Below are 17,606 nucleotides of genomic sequence, written 5' to 3'. Positions count from 1 at the left end.
AATAATTCGAAGGCAAAAACGTATGAATTGAAAAGATACGTAAACTTCATATCATCTTGGGGATACCGCATAGAGAAGGAGGAAAACAGGATAACGAACCGACCCATATACGTGTACATATATACTCAGACTCTGACTTGAAGAAGGCCGAAAGCTCAAACTATCTACAATGTGAGTGTCCTTTTATTTATCTATTTTATTTTGTGTTCTATTGTGCCGTTATATTGATCTCGTGAGTGCTTCAATATCATATATATAATAAATATATATATATATATATATATATATATATATATATATATATATATATATACTTACTTAATGTATATATATATATTTATATATATACATATATATACATATATGTATATATGTATATTTATGTGTATAATATATATATATATATACATATATATATATATATATATATATATATATATATATACATATATATGTATGTATGTATTTATCATATATAGACGAGTATGGACACAACTTTGAGGAAAGGGCTTCATTGTACGCTTGCTGTAGTCCCCCGAAGACGAAGTCTCTCTAATGTATGAGTGCGCTTGACTCCTAGGCATGTTTGAATTTTCTGTATATATAATTCAAGCAAATGAGCCCTCGAGGATATTCTGTCTCTCAGGGGCTTTTCATTTGTCAGCATCATCTTCGTTCAGTGAAGATGTCATAGCGACTCTGCCCGCCTTCCATCGGTGGAGTCGCTTTTTATCGCGTGGGATGCAGAGCGGGCGGACGTCCGAGCAATCGTCCAGTCACCACTCGGCCTCCTCGCTCGAACTCAAACACCCCTTGGCGAGTTGAGCTCCGTCGGGGGCGAGGGAAGAGCGGAGCAGGAGTGAGATCGGGGAACTACCAGACCCGCCCCGATCACGACACCTGCCTCTTGATGACGTCCCTCGGTCCCGCCTCATTGGGGAGGCAACTCGATTGGGAAACACATCACTGCCTTAATCTCGGGAGCCGAAGTCGGGGCATCCCCTCAACCAATTTTCCCCTTCGACAGGAGAGCTGTCCAATTGGTGGACACGGACAAGAAATCACCCGCCCTGCCTTGGAGTGAACCGCACTCATCCATTGCCTCAGAGACTCTTCGTCTCCTGGGGACTTCAGCAAGCGTACCCTGAAACCCTTACCTCGAAGCTGTGTATTCCTTCGCTAGACCTGTGAACACAGTATTCTCAATTTCAATTTCATACTTTCGAACTCTTGTGTCGTTTAATCTAGGCGAGCAACAATTACTGCACCGCCTAATTATCATCATCAGGTCTTGTACTTGCGAATTACGACGACGATTAAACTCACTTGTAGCCTCAAGGCCCTCTGGTGATGCGGAACCATCGAACGACAAGAGAATCCACTCGCGTCCACGTTAAGCCAATACTCGGAGAGCGCCCGATTGAAAAGTCAAGTTAAATACCGCGCGTTCATCGCCTCTCCTCACCCGGCAGTTAGTTTGTCGCGAGACGGTCGGTCGTCTTTCTTGCGATGCGCACGGCCCGTCGCCGTTACTATTGGCCGCTCTCTATCTCTCTCTCCGCCCGACCTCCCATCTGCCGTTGGATCCTCGAAGCTGCTCCCTGTGAGACCAAATCAACTCGCATTCGCGGATTCCTCGTCCAGGAAATCGCGTCCAGGTATCCATCCATCCACCTGCCCAACTGCTCTCTTGTCAGTTTCTTCCTGACGGTGACGGACGTGGGACTGCTGACAGTGAGAACCTGCAGCACGGACGCAATTGGCTTTTCATCTTCCACGTTTGATTGTTGATATATAGGTACGTACTGTCTCCTTCGAAGGCGCGAATACGCGCGAACGTCTTCCGAAGGTCACGTTCTTCCAAGGGTATAGAGCGGTGTGTCAGCCGCGAGATTGGCAACTGATCGTTCTCCCTTCCTTCGCCGTCGTGAGCCACCCACTCAGGCCGGAGTCGTAAGACCCATCATGTTACAGTATTTTAATATTCCCTGGTGCTATCGCTGGAAGGCGGCACAATAGTCTGTATTTAGAAGTTAACAGTAGCTCTATGTGGTCGCCGCGACGGCGGCAGTCTTGTTAGTACTCTTTATGGCCCTGCTGCAGAGGAGACTTTATAAAAGATTCTGACGGTGACATCTAAACTTAAAACCAGTTACTTCTGTGAGCCAAGAAAAACAGCGTGCCACGATTGTACTCTGTCGTTCTGTTCTTCGGTGCCAGTCGAGTCAGTTCGATCGGGAGCGAGCGACTTCTTCAATCTTCTTACTTATCCTGAAAGCGTGTGGGGTGTTAGGTCACCGGCCATCAGACTGATTGGTGATTATGAACTCGAAGTTCACTTTGTGTTAGGATAGTTTCCTCCTGGCTATGTTTGTGGGCATGTACTGCGATTGAGCTCATTCAAGGCCAAGTATTGCACGGCCTTGGTGCTCATTTACCCTGCTACGCATTCTTTGATTTATTCCTTGCTGTCTTCCTCCGCCCCAGATAGCGTCACGGCGAGCATGGAGGCTGGAGAGGTGCCGGCGCCGACGACCACGGTTGACCCCTTCCCCATCATACCCCGCAGGGACTGGGGCGCTCGGCCCCCCAAGGAGCCCCCGCAGCCCTTGGTCGAGGTGCCCACGCCATACGTGGTCATCCACCACACGTTCATCCCCAAGTACTGCAACTCGACGGAGGAGTGTGTGCTGGCCATGAGGGAGATGCAACGATTTCACCAGGACGACCGCGGCTGGAACGACATTGGCTACAAGTGAGAGAGTCCCCCCCGTCTCGCACCTCTTCCCCGTCTCGCGATTTTTGAAAAAAAAGGCGCGACGTTCGTCGACGCTCGCAGATGGTGTTCGAAAGCGATGAATGGCCCAAAAGGCGACACTTTTTTCGTTGATCTAAAGTATTTAATGAGGAAATATTTTAAGAATGCTCTTCAGTGCAGGATTACCATAAATTGTTCAATTGGCATAATTTATTGTTCAATGCCTGAGGTAAAATTCGGTCAAACCAATGAAACTTGTATTGATTGAATTGAGCTCTTAAGGCTAGCAGTAATGAATAAATGAAATTGCTCCAATAGCCATAATTACCTTTCAAAATAATGCACAAATCAGGTTAGTTGTCTTAACGCCACAAGTCAAAGGATGGGGTTAAGGGTAAAGAAGGGAGCTTTTTCCTCCCTTTTTCACCCTTACCCCATCCTTTGGCTTGTGGCGTTAAACAACTAACCTCATTTTTGCTTTGCTTTGAAAGGTAAACTGTTTACGGCTATTGTAGTCATTTCATTTATTCAATGAAACTTGTATCGCCCATAAGTTAAAATTTTAAGCTGACACTATTTATTTATTTAGAATTAGTCCGAAAACAGCACTTTTTGGCATTTACATCGTCACATCGTCACATTTACAAATACCCAAGCTTGAGGTGAAGGAAGGCAGCTGGCCGGCCGCGGTGACGGCGGGGTAACGTCCTCGCCTATCAACCCAGAGGTCAAGGGTTCGATTCCCGCTTGGTTGTTTGTGATTGTCTGTAATGTAGGGGTAAGGTGGAAAAAGGGACCATAGTTCTCAACCTCACCCATTGAAGTCGATAAATAAATTAATAAACAAAAGGAGAATCACTCTGGAGAATCAGGCTGGAATCGAACCCGCGACCTTTGGAATGGCAGACGAGGACGTAACCCCGCCACCACCGGGGTCGACGCCTAACATGACTTTTTTTAACTATGACATTAAGAATGAAATTTGTGGACAATAAGTTATGCGAATAAAGTATTCATGATAGCATTTAAATTAACAGCCTTCGTGCACATACATGCTACCTCGCAAGCCAACTCGAGGGTGTCAAATAATAAGTTTAACGGAAAAAATTATGAAAAAACTAGGAAAAGCGCGAATTGTTTTCAGGTTGGAGATAGAAAGTAAATTCACAGCCAAAGGTTCTTGTTCTGAATTTCATTCAAAATTACAAAAGAAAACCACAAAGATTCATTAATTTAGTCATGCACTTCGTTTGGTAGCGGTTGAGGTATTGATGTGGACAGCACTTGCTACTTGACTATGCACAAGGCGTGTTGTCCTACTGGACTCCCAACGCCTCATTTCCGAATGTTGTGGGCGCGCTTCCAAGACGGCGCAAGTGTCGTTTTAATGTGGAGATGGTACATCTACATAACACCCCGCAAGCCGCCGCAGGGGCGTGTGGCGCGGGGTGCTGGGTCACCAGCCATGCATGTACAATCCCAATCATGACACCTCTACACAAATATTAGCTTGATCATACACTGGAACAGAGTTAATCAAGCGAAAGAAGGAACTTAAATGCAACAATATTCAATAACCCGTAAAAGAGAATACAGCCACGTGCAAAACCAACAAATTAATGCAAATCTACACCCTCAGAGGCGTATATATTCATGCGAGAACCTTTTTAACTTACATGCATGCTAACACATATACCATCAACTTGCACACACTAGCACCTACGAATGTAGTAAAAATCTATCCAATAACGTTCAAATTTGTATACATGCTGATGGAAGACTTGATTCAAAACAAGGGTTAATTCACCAATGAATTAGATATCGCGGTCTGGAACACTTGCACAGTGCGGGAGTGTTCATCCCTTCTTTCATTAGGTGAGGTGAGGCCTCAGCGCTTACCATCAGAGCACGAGGGAAGGGGCGAGGGGGAAGGCAAGGAACAGTGCTTGGCCGTATGAATTTGGCTGTACGCTATGAAAATACATATCGATGCCATGTCAACGCTCTTCAGTCAATACTTTTTCACCAAAGGAATGGGGTGCTGAGACTGAAGAGGCTGTCTGCTTTACGGGGACAGCTTCACATTTTCCATCGAACAAAACTTAGGACTTAAAATTTTCGGGAAATAGTTGATCTTTTTTCAACACCGATTACACTAGAAAATGTGGAGCTGTCCTCCTAAGGCAGAATGACTCTTAAATCCCAGCACCTCATTCCTTTGGTGAAAGAGTATTGAATTTAACTGATCATGAATTTCTTCCAAATGAACGATCACTTTCAAATATATTTTAAATGTCACATATGTCCCAATTAGGGTCAACGACCTTAAAGAATTTGACCGTGGACTTTGAGTCGCTTTCGGCTCAACGACTTGAAGAGTGGTCCTCCTTCAAGAGAATAAAGGTACCAAGCAGCTTGTTGCTCGAGAACTTGAATAGTATCACTCAAAACCAATTTTAAATCACAAGGACAATCTTCGGGAATTGGCCGCTTTGAAATCCATCAAGAAATCTATGGCTTCCACAAACCTCTTGATTTTGAAGGCCGATAAAGGAAATTCGGTAATGGTTCTCGGAAAAGACAGTTATATTAGGGAGTGTTAATGACAACAGCATTATCGACGTTCAAAGTGATCCAACAACAACATTTCAAAAAGAGTAAAAAAACCATAAACACAGTAACCAACCCGAAGGTCGGTTTAGTAGGTGATGGTAGAGATCACTCAGTGAAGTTATACGGCGTGTGAAATTCACACATCAGGGTAGGTGGGGCAGTTCCTTTCCCTGTGCCGGTTATGGTTTCCTAGAAAGACCTGGTACCCGAAAAATCACTTTAGCTTGGGTGGAGCTGCAGGTGCCCAGAGTGCCTTGCCCGGGAATCGAACCCGGGACCCTCCGGTCAGCAGTCCAACGCTCCAAACAAGTAATTAAATCCTACTCTGTGATATTCCAACCACCCCAAGTGCATAGGTTAGTGTAAATGCATCCCTCAGCACCCCGATTTTTTGGTCTCCCAAAAATCCACAAACCAAATATTCTCATCAGGCCGGTGGTTTCCAATGTTTCGACCCCTTATCGCCATCTGGTAAGAAGAGCAAACAGCATCTTCAAGGAACACACCAAGTTCGCCCCAAAATTTGGAGTCAAAAACTCCTCCGATCTGGCCAGCCACCTTGCAGGTTCAATCCTCCCTCCCAAGTGCATCCTCGTCCTCTTCGACGTCTGCAGCCTTTTTTCGAATGTCCCCACCCAAGAAGCCCTCCAGTTAGCCGAGGTGATCCTTTTTTGGAAAGGGGTTCCATTTCCAGTGATAAGTGAGTTGTGTTTGGTCCTAAAAACATGCGTATCCCAGAACTATTTCAAATTCAACGGCAAATACTTCTTACGAACCAGTGGCCTGGCCATGGGATCCCCTGTATCTCCTCTACTAGCGGACATGTATAGTATATGGACCAGGTGGAAAGTGTTCTGTTCTCATCATCAAACAACTTAGTGAAAAACATGGCCTGTTGGTACCGGTACATAGAACGATATCTTTTGTGTATGGGCAGGTTCGCAAAGACAACGCGATAGCTTCTTGGTGTTTCTAAATTCCTTGAACAAAAACATTAGGTTCTCAATGAAGAAAGAACTTTACCAATCCATTATTTTTTTAGACATTACTATCAAAAAAAATAATCGGCAACTGGACTTCTCTATCAAGATACTTGAACAGATCACATCATTCACTTCACGCCAAGACATCACTTCCCCCAACAATTAGCGGCGTTCAACTCAATGGTCCACCGTTTGACAAATATTCCCTTGTCCCCACCAAATACCCAAAATGATAAAAATTCTAGCTGAAAATAACGGTTTCTGCTCCCAATCAGTTGAAAAATTATATCAGAAAAAATTAGAAAAAATAGCAGTCTAATCCGTTTTCAAATCCATCCCCATGAAAGACACATCGAAATGGAACAGAATTCTCTTTCTTGGGAATTTATCTCGTAAAGTGACCGGAACCTTTTCAGAGAAGATAATAAAACCAGCATTCTATAATAAAGGCAACTTACGAAACCTTTTATCAAACAGTAAGGACACAATTCCCATCATGGAGAAGAGTGGAGTGTATAAATTGCGCTGTGAGTGCTCTGCTATTTACATTGGACAAACCGTGAGGAAATTCCGTGAACGTGTGAAAGAACATTACGCCTGTTTCAAAAACAGAAATCCTTCTTCCCATTTTGCCCAGCACCTACTGGACAATAACCACACAAGTGACTTTGTTCCTGAGATTTTAAATTTGGAGAAGAAGGGTTTAAGATTAGATGCCTTGGAACGTTTGGAAATTTCCAAGAACACTCGAACACTCATAAGGGTATATTGGTTAATGACCTGGTGTATTCCTCCCGCTCCACCCTCCTGGACTTCCCTCTGTTCCACAGCCCCTCTCCCCCCCCTGATGCCATACCCAACTGCCCCCTCCCCCATACACACCCACCAGTTTCCCTTCTCTCTCCCCGCCTCCCACTTTACCAGCACCTCCCCCCTCCTCCTCTCTGTCTTGTATGTAAAGCTGTCTGTCCTCTATACTTCACCTGATGATGACTTTGTAAGTCGAAGCCTAGGACGTGCATACTGAAATATATGTGGGAGAACAAAGTATTTTCTTTTCCGATATGAATCGCTTCCACAAAGTGACGCCTGAAATCATCCTATTCATTAGGCGGTTACTGGTGACAAGACATGGGTATTTGAGTAAAACCCAAATATAACCACTATGAGTACCATTTTGGAGCACTGGATTATGTCAAAGAGGCCACGACCAGGTGTCCTGTTGATATCGAAAAGGAAGCATACACAACTGGTGGAGGCATTGGCATGTTGATATACGAGTATAAGGGTGCTCTTATGAAGAATCTTAGCAATTTGAACTTTGGTCTGCAATTATTTTTTCCCCAGATTTATTCCACTTATTTTTGGGACAGACCTTGTATCTTGAGGCACTATGGATTAAATGGAAACGTAATTATAGAAGGGAAAATTGTAGGGAATGTCCAATTCGTAAAGAAGACGAAGAGGCAAGTACAGCAATCGCGGTGTGATGATGGATAGAGAGGAATAGAAAGCAGCAGTAAACCAATCTTAGTAATGAAATACTTATGAAGATCATTCACCGTTTATAGAATTTGTTCCTTTTGACAAGTGAAACCTTTTCTTCGTCAGCGTTGTAGTTTTTCATGACATTGAAATTTCTCATCAATGGCTATTAAAGTCAACGATATAACACTAATCAATCACGGCCCATAGGTTTCGATGCTTAACATGATGCTGGCAATGCTTGAGCATCGACATTTGGAATGTGATTTATGGCACCTATTATCTTTGTCTGTGAAATGTTGCAGTTATAAAGTGTAGCCCCATAGCGGACGACAGTGCAGGTTCTGTTTTTGCGAGGTGCGATAAAATCGTCGATGTTAACAATCGAGTCGATTTGGACAATACGTACGTTTAATCCTTATCGATATTTTTGTCCCCTTATGCCGCACCTTAGATTTAAAAATATCGAGTTGGCGACGATACACCGATTTGGCGATAATTATTATAATGGAAATTGGAAAATTAATGTCGTATCAGTAAGTAACGTGCCTCTGCCGGTCGCTAGCTATATATAGTATATATGCTGAGGGCTAATAATTGTGGAAGGAAATTTGTTTCGTGACCTTGCAAAATCATCGCTTTCCGTCGCAACGTCCGCGGCCTTGTAACTTGACGATCGACGGACATTTGAAACATTTTTCCCGATTCGAAGGGAAAGCTTTTTCTTCCCTCTGCAACGATCATGCGAGCAGAAGATAGCGCCGCAAGAAATTATGGTTGAAACATTCGAGGATTAATGGAGGAAAGTCGTATTTTCCCGCCAAGTGGACGGGCAACAATCCTTCCGTCCTTTGTCAACAATTCGTCCGACGCCCTAGAGATAAGAAAAGGGTCAATTGACTTTCGAGGTCGAAGAAGATGTAGGGAATGTGTTGAAGTAAAAGCGATGTAGTCTGGCGCGCGTCCTGTGGAATCTTCAAGGACTGCCGAGACGGCAGAATACCTAATGAGTCTGCAGGGCGGCACCGGCGGGTAAAGAGTTGCTTGAAGTTTAAAACATTCGTCACGTTGGAATCCAATGTTCAACGTTGCTTCGATGCTTAAATATGAAAGACTTTCATATACATGATAATTTCTTGGGCTTGAAATTCTAAGGGTAAGAATATTCAGTTGAGTAAAATTTGCGAACTCCAAAAAAATTTTTAATAGTTACTTGATGTCAGATAACAACAGCTTTAGGTTTAGTCGTGGGCGCAAGCCTCTTGTTGCAGTCCAGTGTTTCGCTGAATAGTAAACTCGAAAATTGTAGAGCAATTTCAGGCTCCCAAAAAGGAACTCCCCCTGTCCCCTACCTTACTTATAACGCACAATTGCTTCATCGTGAGTTTTCCTTTCCGTCCGTTTTGGAAAAAAGAGAAAATTCAAAAATGTTTCATGCATGTTGAATTCAGAAATTTCATGGGTTAAGATGAATGACGCCTTTCAAAGTGATATAATGTTAATTATTGCAGAGAAGAAATTCATTGCAGAAAAAAATTAATAATGTCTTGGGCGATGTTTAAATTTCTCTCATTTTTTCTTTTATAGTCAGCACTAAGTGCTTTCACAATTATCATCTATGCATTCCCTTCTGGACCATTGACAACACGTCTTTTTTAATTTTATTAACCATATTGCACCCTTGTTATGATTGACCTATGCTACCAAATTGATGGCGGTCGAGGTCACCTTCGTGTCAATGACGAAGTGAGCCTCATGTGTGTTCGTTTTGTTTTTATCCGAGCGCAGCTTCTGCATCGGCGGTGAGGGCCGCATCATGGAGGGCCGCGGTTGGGACGCCGTCGGGGCCCACGCGCCCAAGTACAACACCCGCAGCATCGGCATCTGCCTCATCGGGGACTTCACGGGTGAGTGACGGACCATTTACCACCACCGATCAATATATATATTTTTTTTTAAGTTAATCTACCGGTTAAGGTTGGTTTTTGGATGGACACAACTACCAAACAAATATTTTATTACTCCTAACAAAACACAAAATCCATCATCCTACTCTATATCAGGTCCCTCTTCATCTCTGAGTACTTTCTTCCTCCCTTCATCCCGTCCAACATCCCTATCCTGTTCCTTCCCTTTCCTCTTTTGCCCAACATTCTACCCTCTATCACAGTCTTCAACATCCCACTGCCGGTCAACACCCCCTTCATCCACTTTTCCTGCCTCCATAGGATTGCTCCCAACAAACCCCTCTCTTCACCCACCATACCAAGTACTTCCTCATTTGTTTTCTTCTCTGTCCATTTCACCTTCTCCAATCTTCTCCACACCCACATTTCAAAAGCCTCCAATCTACGTCTATCCTCCTGCTTCAATGACCACGTTTCCGCACCGTACATAGCTACGCTCCATATCAAAGTTTTTACGAGTCTTTTCTTAACATCCTTACTCAAAGTCCCCGTCATCAACTCCCTCCTTCTTGTGAAAGCCTCTTTGCCTAGCGCAATTCTTCTCCTTACGTCCCTACTACTTTGACCGTGTTGGTCCAAAACACTACCGAGATACGTAAACTGTTCTACCTGCTCTAGTTTTTGCCCTCCTATTTTAATGTTAAGCTTGGCCTTTTTCTTTCTAGAAAATCGCATAACCTTTGTTTTCTTAATATTGATTCTCATCCCATTGCTGTCGCACTGAATTTCCAATTCACTCAGCAATGCTTGCAGCCCCTTGGCTGACTGACAAACTAAAGCTTGGTCATCAGCAAACCTAACTGATTTTACGAATTCCCCGCCCACTTTCATTCCTACCTCGAGTTCTTCCCATTCCTCTTTGATCATTTCCTCTGCATACAGGTTGAACAGCAGCGGTGATAATGGGCAACCCTGCCTTACACCCCTTCCTAACACTGCCCATCCGGATTCTCCGTTTCCCACACGCACCTGAGCAGTCTGAGACATGTACAGTTTGCGGATTAGCCTCCTTTCCCTCCAATCCACTCCTGTTTTCTGCATTATACTCATTAGTTTTTCCCAATCAACTCTATCGAACGCTTTTTCGAAATCTACGAAACATGCAAATACCTCCTGGTTGTGTTCTATATTCCTCTCGATTAATAATCTCATTACTGCAATGGCATCACGCGTACCTCTCCCCTTCCTAAACCCAAACTGATCATCCCCTATGTAATCACTTGCCCTACTCTCTATCCTTTTGTTTATGATCCTGAGAACAACTTTAGCTGCGTGGGATATCAAACTTATCGTCCTGTAGTCCTCACATGATGTAGCCTTTACCTTTTTCGGAATAGGAACTAAAACTGATCTCACAAAGTCTTCCGGCCAGATTCCTTCCTCAAAAATACTAGGAATCAGCCCATATAGCCTCTTCCTCCCACATTTTCCTAAAAATTTCCATAGTTCCGCGGGAATGTTATCCACCCCCACGGCCTTATTTAATTTCATTTCCCTTAATGTCCTTTCTATCTCATCGTCGATTATGCCTGGACCTAAGCTGTCTTCCTCTACGTCATATTCTTTTTCGATGTCTAACTTTGTTGGTCTAACGCCATCTCTTGGCTAAGGAATCGGGGCACTTGGTTGCATAAAGCATCGCAGATCACAGTGTAAATTTTGTTTTCTGGATATCTGTTTCTATATAATCGAGTATATGCTCGCCATTTGGCGGGATTTCGTGTTTGAATGTGTGTATATATATATATATATATATATATATATATATATATACACATATAATATTATATATATATATATATATATATATATATATATATATATATATATATATATATATATATATACACACACACACACACACACACACATAATCAAACCCGAAAAAACGCCAAATGGCGAAAACACATTCATTCACATGGCAATAGATATAAGGAAAAGGGATAGGAACACATAAAAGACGAACACAGGAATTGTGCCGAAGGCGGAATCAAGTAGGTCCCGAGCGCAAAAATATGCCCTTGACTGAGGCTTGAACCACGGATCTTCGAATTGGCGGGCCGAAGCTCTTCGCCATTGATTCGGTGAAATTTTCCCCACATCCTTTCCCATTTACAGAGATGACAAAACAAATAGAATTGGGGGTGGTGTCTTTATTGCAGTTATAAATTCTTGCATCAGCAGGGCTGAGGTAATTCCGTGTAATGATTTGGAAAGAGTTCGGTGCTCAATTAAAAGTCCTCAATCCAAAAGAACTATTTATTCGTATTTTACTGACCGCCGGTCGACAGAGACAATTCAATACTAGAATTGGAGATCAGCAAATTGAAGGTTTTTTATCCCGACACAATGATCCCGACGTTATAATCGATGGAGATTTCAATTTCCTGTCCCAAGGTGAGTCTTTCAATGTCCCAATCTAGTGACTGGAGCACATATGCGTAGTTTATAACGGGTGGTAAAGACAATATATCTGCGAATCGCTATTGAATTCTTTCACATCGAACTCTTTGAATCAACTTGTCACTTCACCAACTAGGGGCGATAATATCCTTGATTTGTTAGCAAAGAATGTTTCCGAAAAAGTCCAAACTATAGAAAATATGAAAGGAATTAGTGACCACAGGGCAGTAAATGCTAAGTTTTCTTTTCATGGGTTCCGAAATGAGAAGCCTAAAAGGAAAATTTACTTTTTCAAAGAAGGGGACAAAAATGGCCTTAAGTGCGTGCTATAGAATCAATTTGCTAGTTTTAAGAAAGATAGTAATCACCGACAAACTAAAGATACGTGGAATCACTTTCTTGAGATCACGCGCTCAGCAGGCGACAAGTTCATTCCCAGTAAATTTATAAAAGATAACATGGAACCTAGGTAGTACAACACAGACGTTAGAAAGGCATTACGACGTCATTACGATGTCACGCCAAGATAAAAAATATTAGGGCTGTTATCTCTAGCGACAAAAAAGAATGAGATCACTTATGATTACAAGATAACTAGGGCGATGCCAAGAATGAATTTCGGAAAGCGTCAAGGGAATTCAAAAGGAAAAGGTTATCGGAAATTTTGAAAGAGAATCCAAAAGCATTTCGGTAATACGTCAGAAGTTCATGGAAATAAGTCTACCGTGAATTCACTCAAAAATGATAAATGCGAAAGATTAACCAGCAGTTTGGAAAAGACTAACTTATTAAATTCCTTCTTTCAGAGCGTCTTAACTAATATCTTACAGGATACCCCCATATCTTACCAAATGAGGTCAACCGATGCCCAAAATTGAAATCTCAAATAAAGGAATAGAACGTTTGCTGGAAAATATTAAACCTAATAAATCCTCCGGGCCGGGTACTCGCTCGGATATTTCACGATCTAGCTTCGGAAATTGTGCCGTATCTAGAAATAATATTTAAGAAGTCACTGGTAGATCACAAGGTTCCCAGAGATTGGAAAACGGCTAACGTACAGTATATAAATATATATACTGTGTGTATATATATATATTTATACACACTGTATATATATGTATCTTGAAGGAAAGTATCATGGATGTGAAAAATAATTTTCACGGAGAAGCGAGATAGTGCCGGCGAAAAGAAAACCTCCTGTCCAGATTTCTAACCTTTCGTTCCTGAAGTCCCTAAACCCTCAACCCAACCTGTCTGCCGCTGAATCCTCAGAATTAAAAATACTAATTACAAATCCAAATATAATCATCACATCCGCTGATAAAGGTTCGACGGTTGTGGTTCTAAATACAAAAGATTACACAAGGGGGATAACACACAGCTCTCTGATACCTCTTTATACCGGCAAATACCCAAAGATCCAAATCCCGTATTTCAGAAGGAACTCATTCAATTTCTCCCTTCCAACGGGCTAAATGAAGTTCTATGTCCTAAATATATTTCCCTCCTTTCCCCTCCCCACCCACTCACCCCTCATTTCTAAATCCTCCCGAAGATCTATAAACCTCACATTCCCGGTCGTCCGATTTTATCCTCTCCTAACTGCCCAACGTACTTACTAGTGTTAGATGATCCTAATCCCGAATGTATCCCGATAGATCGCCATGCCATCCGCGAGAATCCTAATCTTACTTTTTTCACTTCGCGGTTTAAGTCGTCGACGGGGGTCAGGAAGGGCAACGACCGGATTACACTCCCCTGAGGTACACCCGAGGTCACTCGTACGCTGTCGGAACTAGCGCCGTCAAGGACTACCCTATTTTGGTGTAGGCCTGTCGTATTAATGGCTTTGGTTCATTTTAATCCCCTTTTTTCGCACAAGTAGCTTAATTGTCAGGTGAATTAACTCTTGTTTAAAATTGGGTCTTCCTCCAGCATGTATGCATTTTTCCGCGATACTTGCTAGTTTTTCAACCAATTCACGTATTTTCCCTTCCTAGTAGTAGTAGTTTTGAGGGGAGGCGACCGACAGCTGAGGTCATTTGCACCATAGGGGATGGACAGGAAAGGATGAAGGGCGGAGAGAAACCCGGCGTCGGCATTAGCCTACTCTTTACGAAAGGCGCCAAGGGGTCCGCAGTTTACCGTCCCATCCGACGGACGGCTTACTCACTCAAAGTGCCCTCCATAAAGCACCTCAAGTAGGGATCGAGATACCTCTGAAAAATATTCAACACCGCCGGGATTTGAACCCGCGCCCTCTGGGTGGGAAGCCAGTACGTTAGCCCCCGCACCATCTCGATCACCTTTTCCTTTCCTCTCCCATTTCAATTACCCTTCCCACCTGGTGCTTGCACCCCCTGCAACATATCTTTTTGGTGGATCACGGGGTATTTGTGTCGATGTCAAGACCCTCTGCATTTGTAGACAAGTACCTTATGCCAGTAGTTCACTCCCCACCGTCATTCATGGAATATTCGTACCATTTCCCGGAAAAGTTAAGATCGACCTCCCTCCCTCCAGGTACCGATATTACCATGGCTACCATTGACGTCATATCCCTTTATACATCCAATCGCCACACTGAAGGTCTCTCCGCTCTCTAATACTACCTCTCCCAACGCCCTAAGCCACACATACCCAGCACTGAATTTATCCTTAGCCTTTCTGATTTCGTCCTCATCCGTGATTCCTTCCTCGAGAAACCCGATTCCTGCGAGACTACCCTTAATATGCTAACCGCCAACACAATGAGCCAAATAATAAGAACATCAACGATGGACAACAACATTCTAAATCTTTGCTTTATATGGCATCCCTTAATGGTCCCACATTCATATGCATTGGCAGGAATAAGTGACCACAAAGCAATAGTAATCGAATTATGTTTCGGTACACAAAATCCTAAACCCAGAAGAAAGGTATACATATCTCTTTTCTAAGGTATCTCTTTAAGGTATCCCTTTTCTCTCTACCCATATCCTTATGAATAAACAAATAAATATTTGTTCGCCACTCGTCAGGTTTTCATGTTTGAATGCGTATTTGGCCGATGTGGCTCTTTTCCTTCTTCTGGTTATGCCTGCCACAAAACGCACTGTTCCTATCCTTCATGATAAAATATGATTGCTTTCCTTTCGTGTCCTCATCCATTTCTATGGAGGGTAAACAGCTCCCGAAAGCCATCTCCTGGCCTAGGAATCGGGAGACTTGGTTGCATTAACCCCCCGCAGATTTTAGTGCAATATACGCTTCCTCGGTAGCTCAATGGTTAGAGCATCGGCCCGGCAAGTCGAAAGATCCGTGGTTCAACTTCAGGTCATGCAAACTTTTTTGCTCTTGTTATTTGCTCGATTCCGCTTTCCTCACCTGTGCTCGTCTTTTATACGGATTCCTAGCCCTTTTCCTTACATCTACATCTATGTGAATGAATGCGATCGCCATGTAGCGGGCAATCGTGTTTGAATGTGTGTGCGTGCGTGTATAGTATATATAAATTATGTATATGAATAAAAAGAGAAGTTTCAGGCGTGATAAGGCGGAATATCATGATTGATTTAAAAAAATGCCAATTTTTAATTATAAATGTATATAAAGTAGGCACTAGTGAACAAAAACAGAGTTATTTCCTTCTCTTCCTTGAGAAAGATGGCCGGACCATCGAAAATTCGAAAACGTGTGTTTCTTTTCTTTTTTGTGGATTTCTGTGCTTTTGTTCGCGAGTGCTAACTTCATATACATTATTATTTACATCCGTGAGGCTTTCATATAAGTTAAATATATATATATATATATATATATATATATATATATATATTTATATTTATGTATATATTTATACATATGTAAATGGCAATGCGTGTGTCCTCTCCTTCAGCCTCGATGCCGGACGCCGGAATGCTGGAGGCAGCGCACCACTTGATCGCCCGGGGCATCGACATGGGGAAGATTAGCGCCAACTACACGCTGCTGGGACACAGGCAGGTCAGGGACACCGAGTGCCCCGGCCAGACTCTCTACCAGGCGATACAGGCATGGCCGCACTGGGGTCAGCCGGATCCCAACGACAAGAAACCCAAAGCATAGAAATTGGGGAAGCGGTACTGGAGGGACGAGCGGGCCAACACGACGCGGAAGACCCACCGCGTGTGGCAGTGCGACAATCGTTTCGTCAGACGATGGCCCTCCGCGTGGACTGCAGTGTCTAACGGTGATTAAGCCCCCATTGTTGTCAAGCTTCGCACTCGGGGGTCTTTTCCCCGAGTGGCAAGTCAATGTGGACGGTGAAAATGTGACAGCAGTGGTCGACATTTTGCTCGATATCTATGGAATCCTAACGTTTCGCATGAGGCATTCATGTCTGGGAGGTGACTGTAACTTATCTGGGACTCATTTTCACACCAACCGCTCCAGTGCAGGAAAAAGAAATGCCAGCATAGGAGACGAATCGAGGATTGCGTTTCATGTGCACGAGTTTTCGCCTTTCTTCCTCCCTCCCCACACGGACAGATGACACTCAGTTGTCTACGGCTGATGACAGCGTCCAAAGCAACGGCTGCCCCCGTGCCTTCGATGCCAGGAGTTCGGGGGTCGACTCCACATTAGTCTACGGGGGACGTCCACCGATGCCCTCTGGGCCTCGCCGTGTTTTGTCTCGTGGCGACGCCCGACTTTTCGCGAGAAGAGTTTCCACGACGACGAAGTTGTCAATTCGATCGTTATGCAATGCCCTCTCGAAATTGTTTCATACTTTCAGTATTTATTTACCACACTTCCATCGCATTTTCAATATTTATTTCAGCATTCACATAAGATTGATATCGTTCGTCAGGTACTTAGTATTAACTTTATTGACTGTGCATGGAGAAAGTAAGTAAGTATTCGGTTGACAGCAAGCCTTAAAACTAATAAAATCCTCGCATTTCCTCCAGATATTGGGCGAATTTTTCGCTGGGAAGATGTATGGGAGCAAAATAAACGGATGCCAATTTTAATCCACGTCTAAAATTTATTTTTTTTAGATAATCCCATCACAAAATCACCTTTTCCGCATATCTAACTGAGATGAAAACTATTCCCGCTGAGCTGAAATGATTGCGTTCAAATACTGGTTTTTTTTCAATGCCTTAAGAGTCAATTCTCCACGGAGCGGAATCTGATCAACTTAGCTTGGTCGATCAAAAAGCGAGGAAATAATTGAAAGAATGAGTTAAGGAGAGAAGTGTTATTTATAGTGGTTAGACATCATTTTGACCAAACGCAGTGTGTTTTACATTGCGCAATGGATATTGCAACTTCGGATATAAAAATGGTACAGAGGAAACAAGTTTCCCGATTCGTGCCCAACTCTGCCGGAAACCATAGGCGGCACAGGAAAAGGCACTGCTTCACCCC

General features: G+C 43.2%; 1 protein-coding gene across 2 annotated transcripts in view; it reads left to right on the top strand.

Annotated features, from left to right (window-relative positions):
- Positions 1–17,206, top strand: part of LOC139694265 (peptidoglycan-recognition protein LB-like) — a 47,883-nt gene extending 30,677 nt beyond the window's left edge. The window contains exons 1-4 of one of the 2 annotated variants that reach the window (XM_071592724.1): positions 1,092–1,798; positions 2,488–2,755; positions 9,628–9,746; positions 16,090–17,206. In XM_071592724.1, coding sequence (XP_071448825.1) covers positions 2,505–2,755; positions 9,628–9,746; positions 16,090–16,298 — 579 coding nt within the window. In that variant the 5' untranslated portion in view covers positions 1,092–1,798; positions 2,488–2,504 and the 3' untranslated portion in view covers positions 16,299–17,206. Of the gene's footprint in view, positions 1–1,091; positions 1,799–2,487; positions 2,756–9,627; positions 9,747–16,089 lie in introns of those variants that run through there. The other variant, XM_071592723.1, reaches the window with a different exon arrangement.
- Positions 17,207–17,606: the final 400 nt, after the last annotated feature.

This window comes from Hetaerina americana, unplaced genomic scaffold, assembly GCF_022747635.1.
Source record: "Hetaerina americana unplaced genomic scaffold, ioHetAmer1.1.p SCAF_5, whole genome shotgun sequence".
NCBI lineage: Eukaryota > Metazoa > Arthropoda > Insecta > Odonata > Calopterygidae > Hetaerina > Hetaerina americana.
This window is presented reverse-complemented; position numbering and strand designations above follow the sequence as displayed.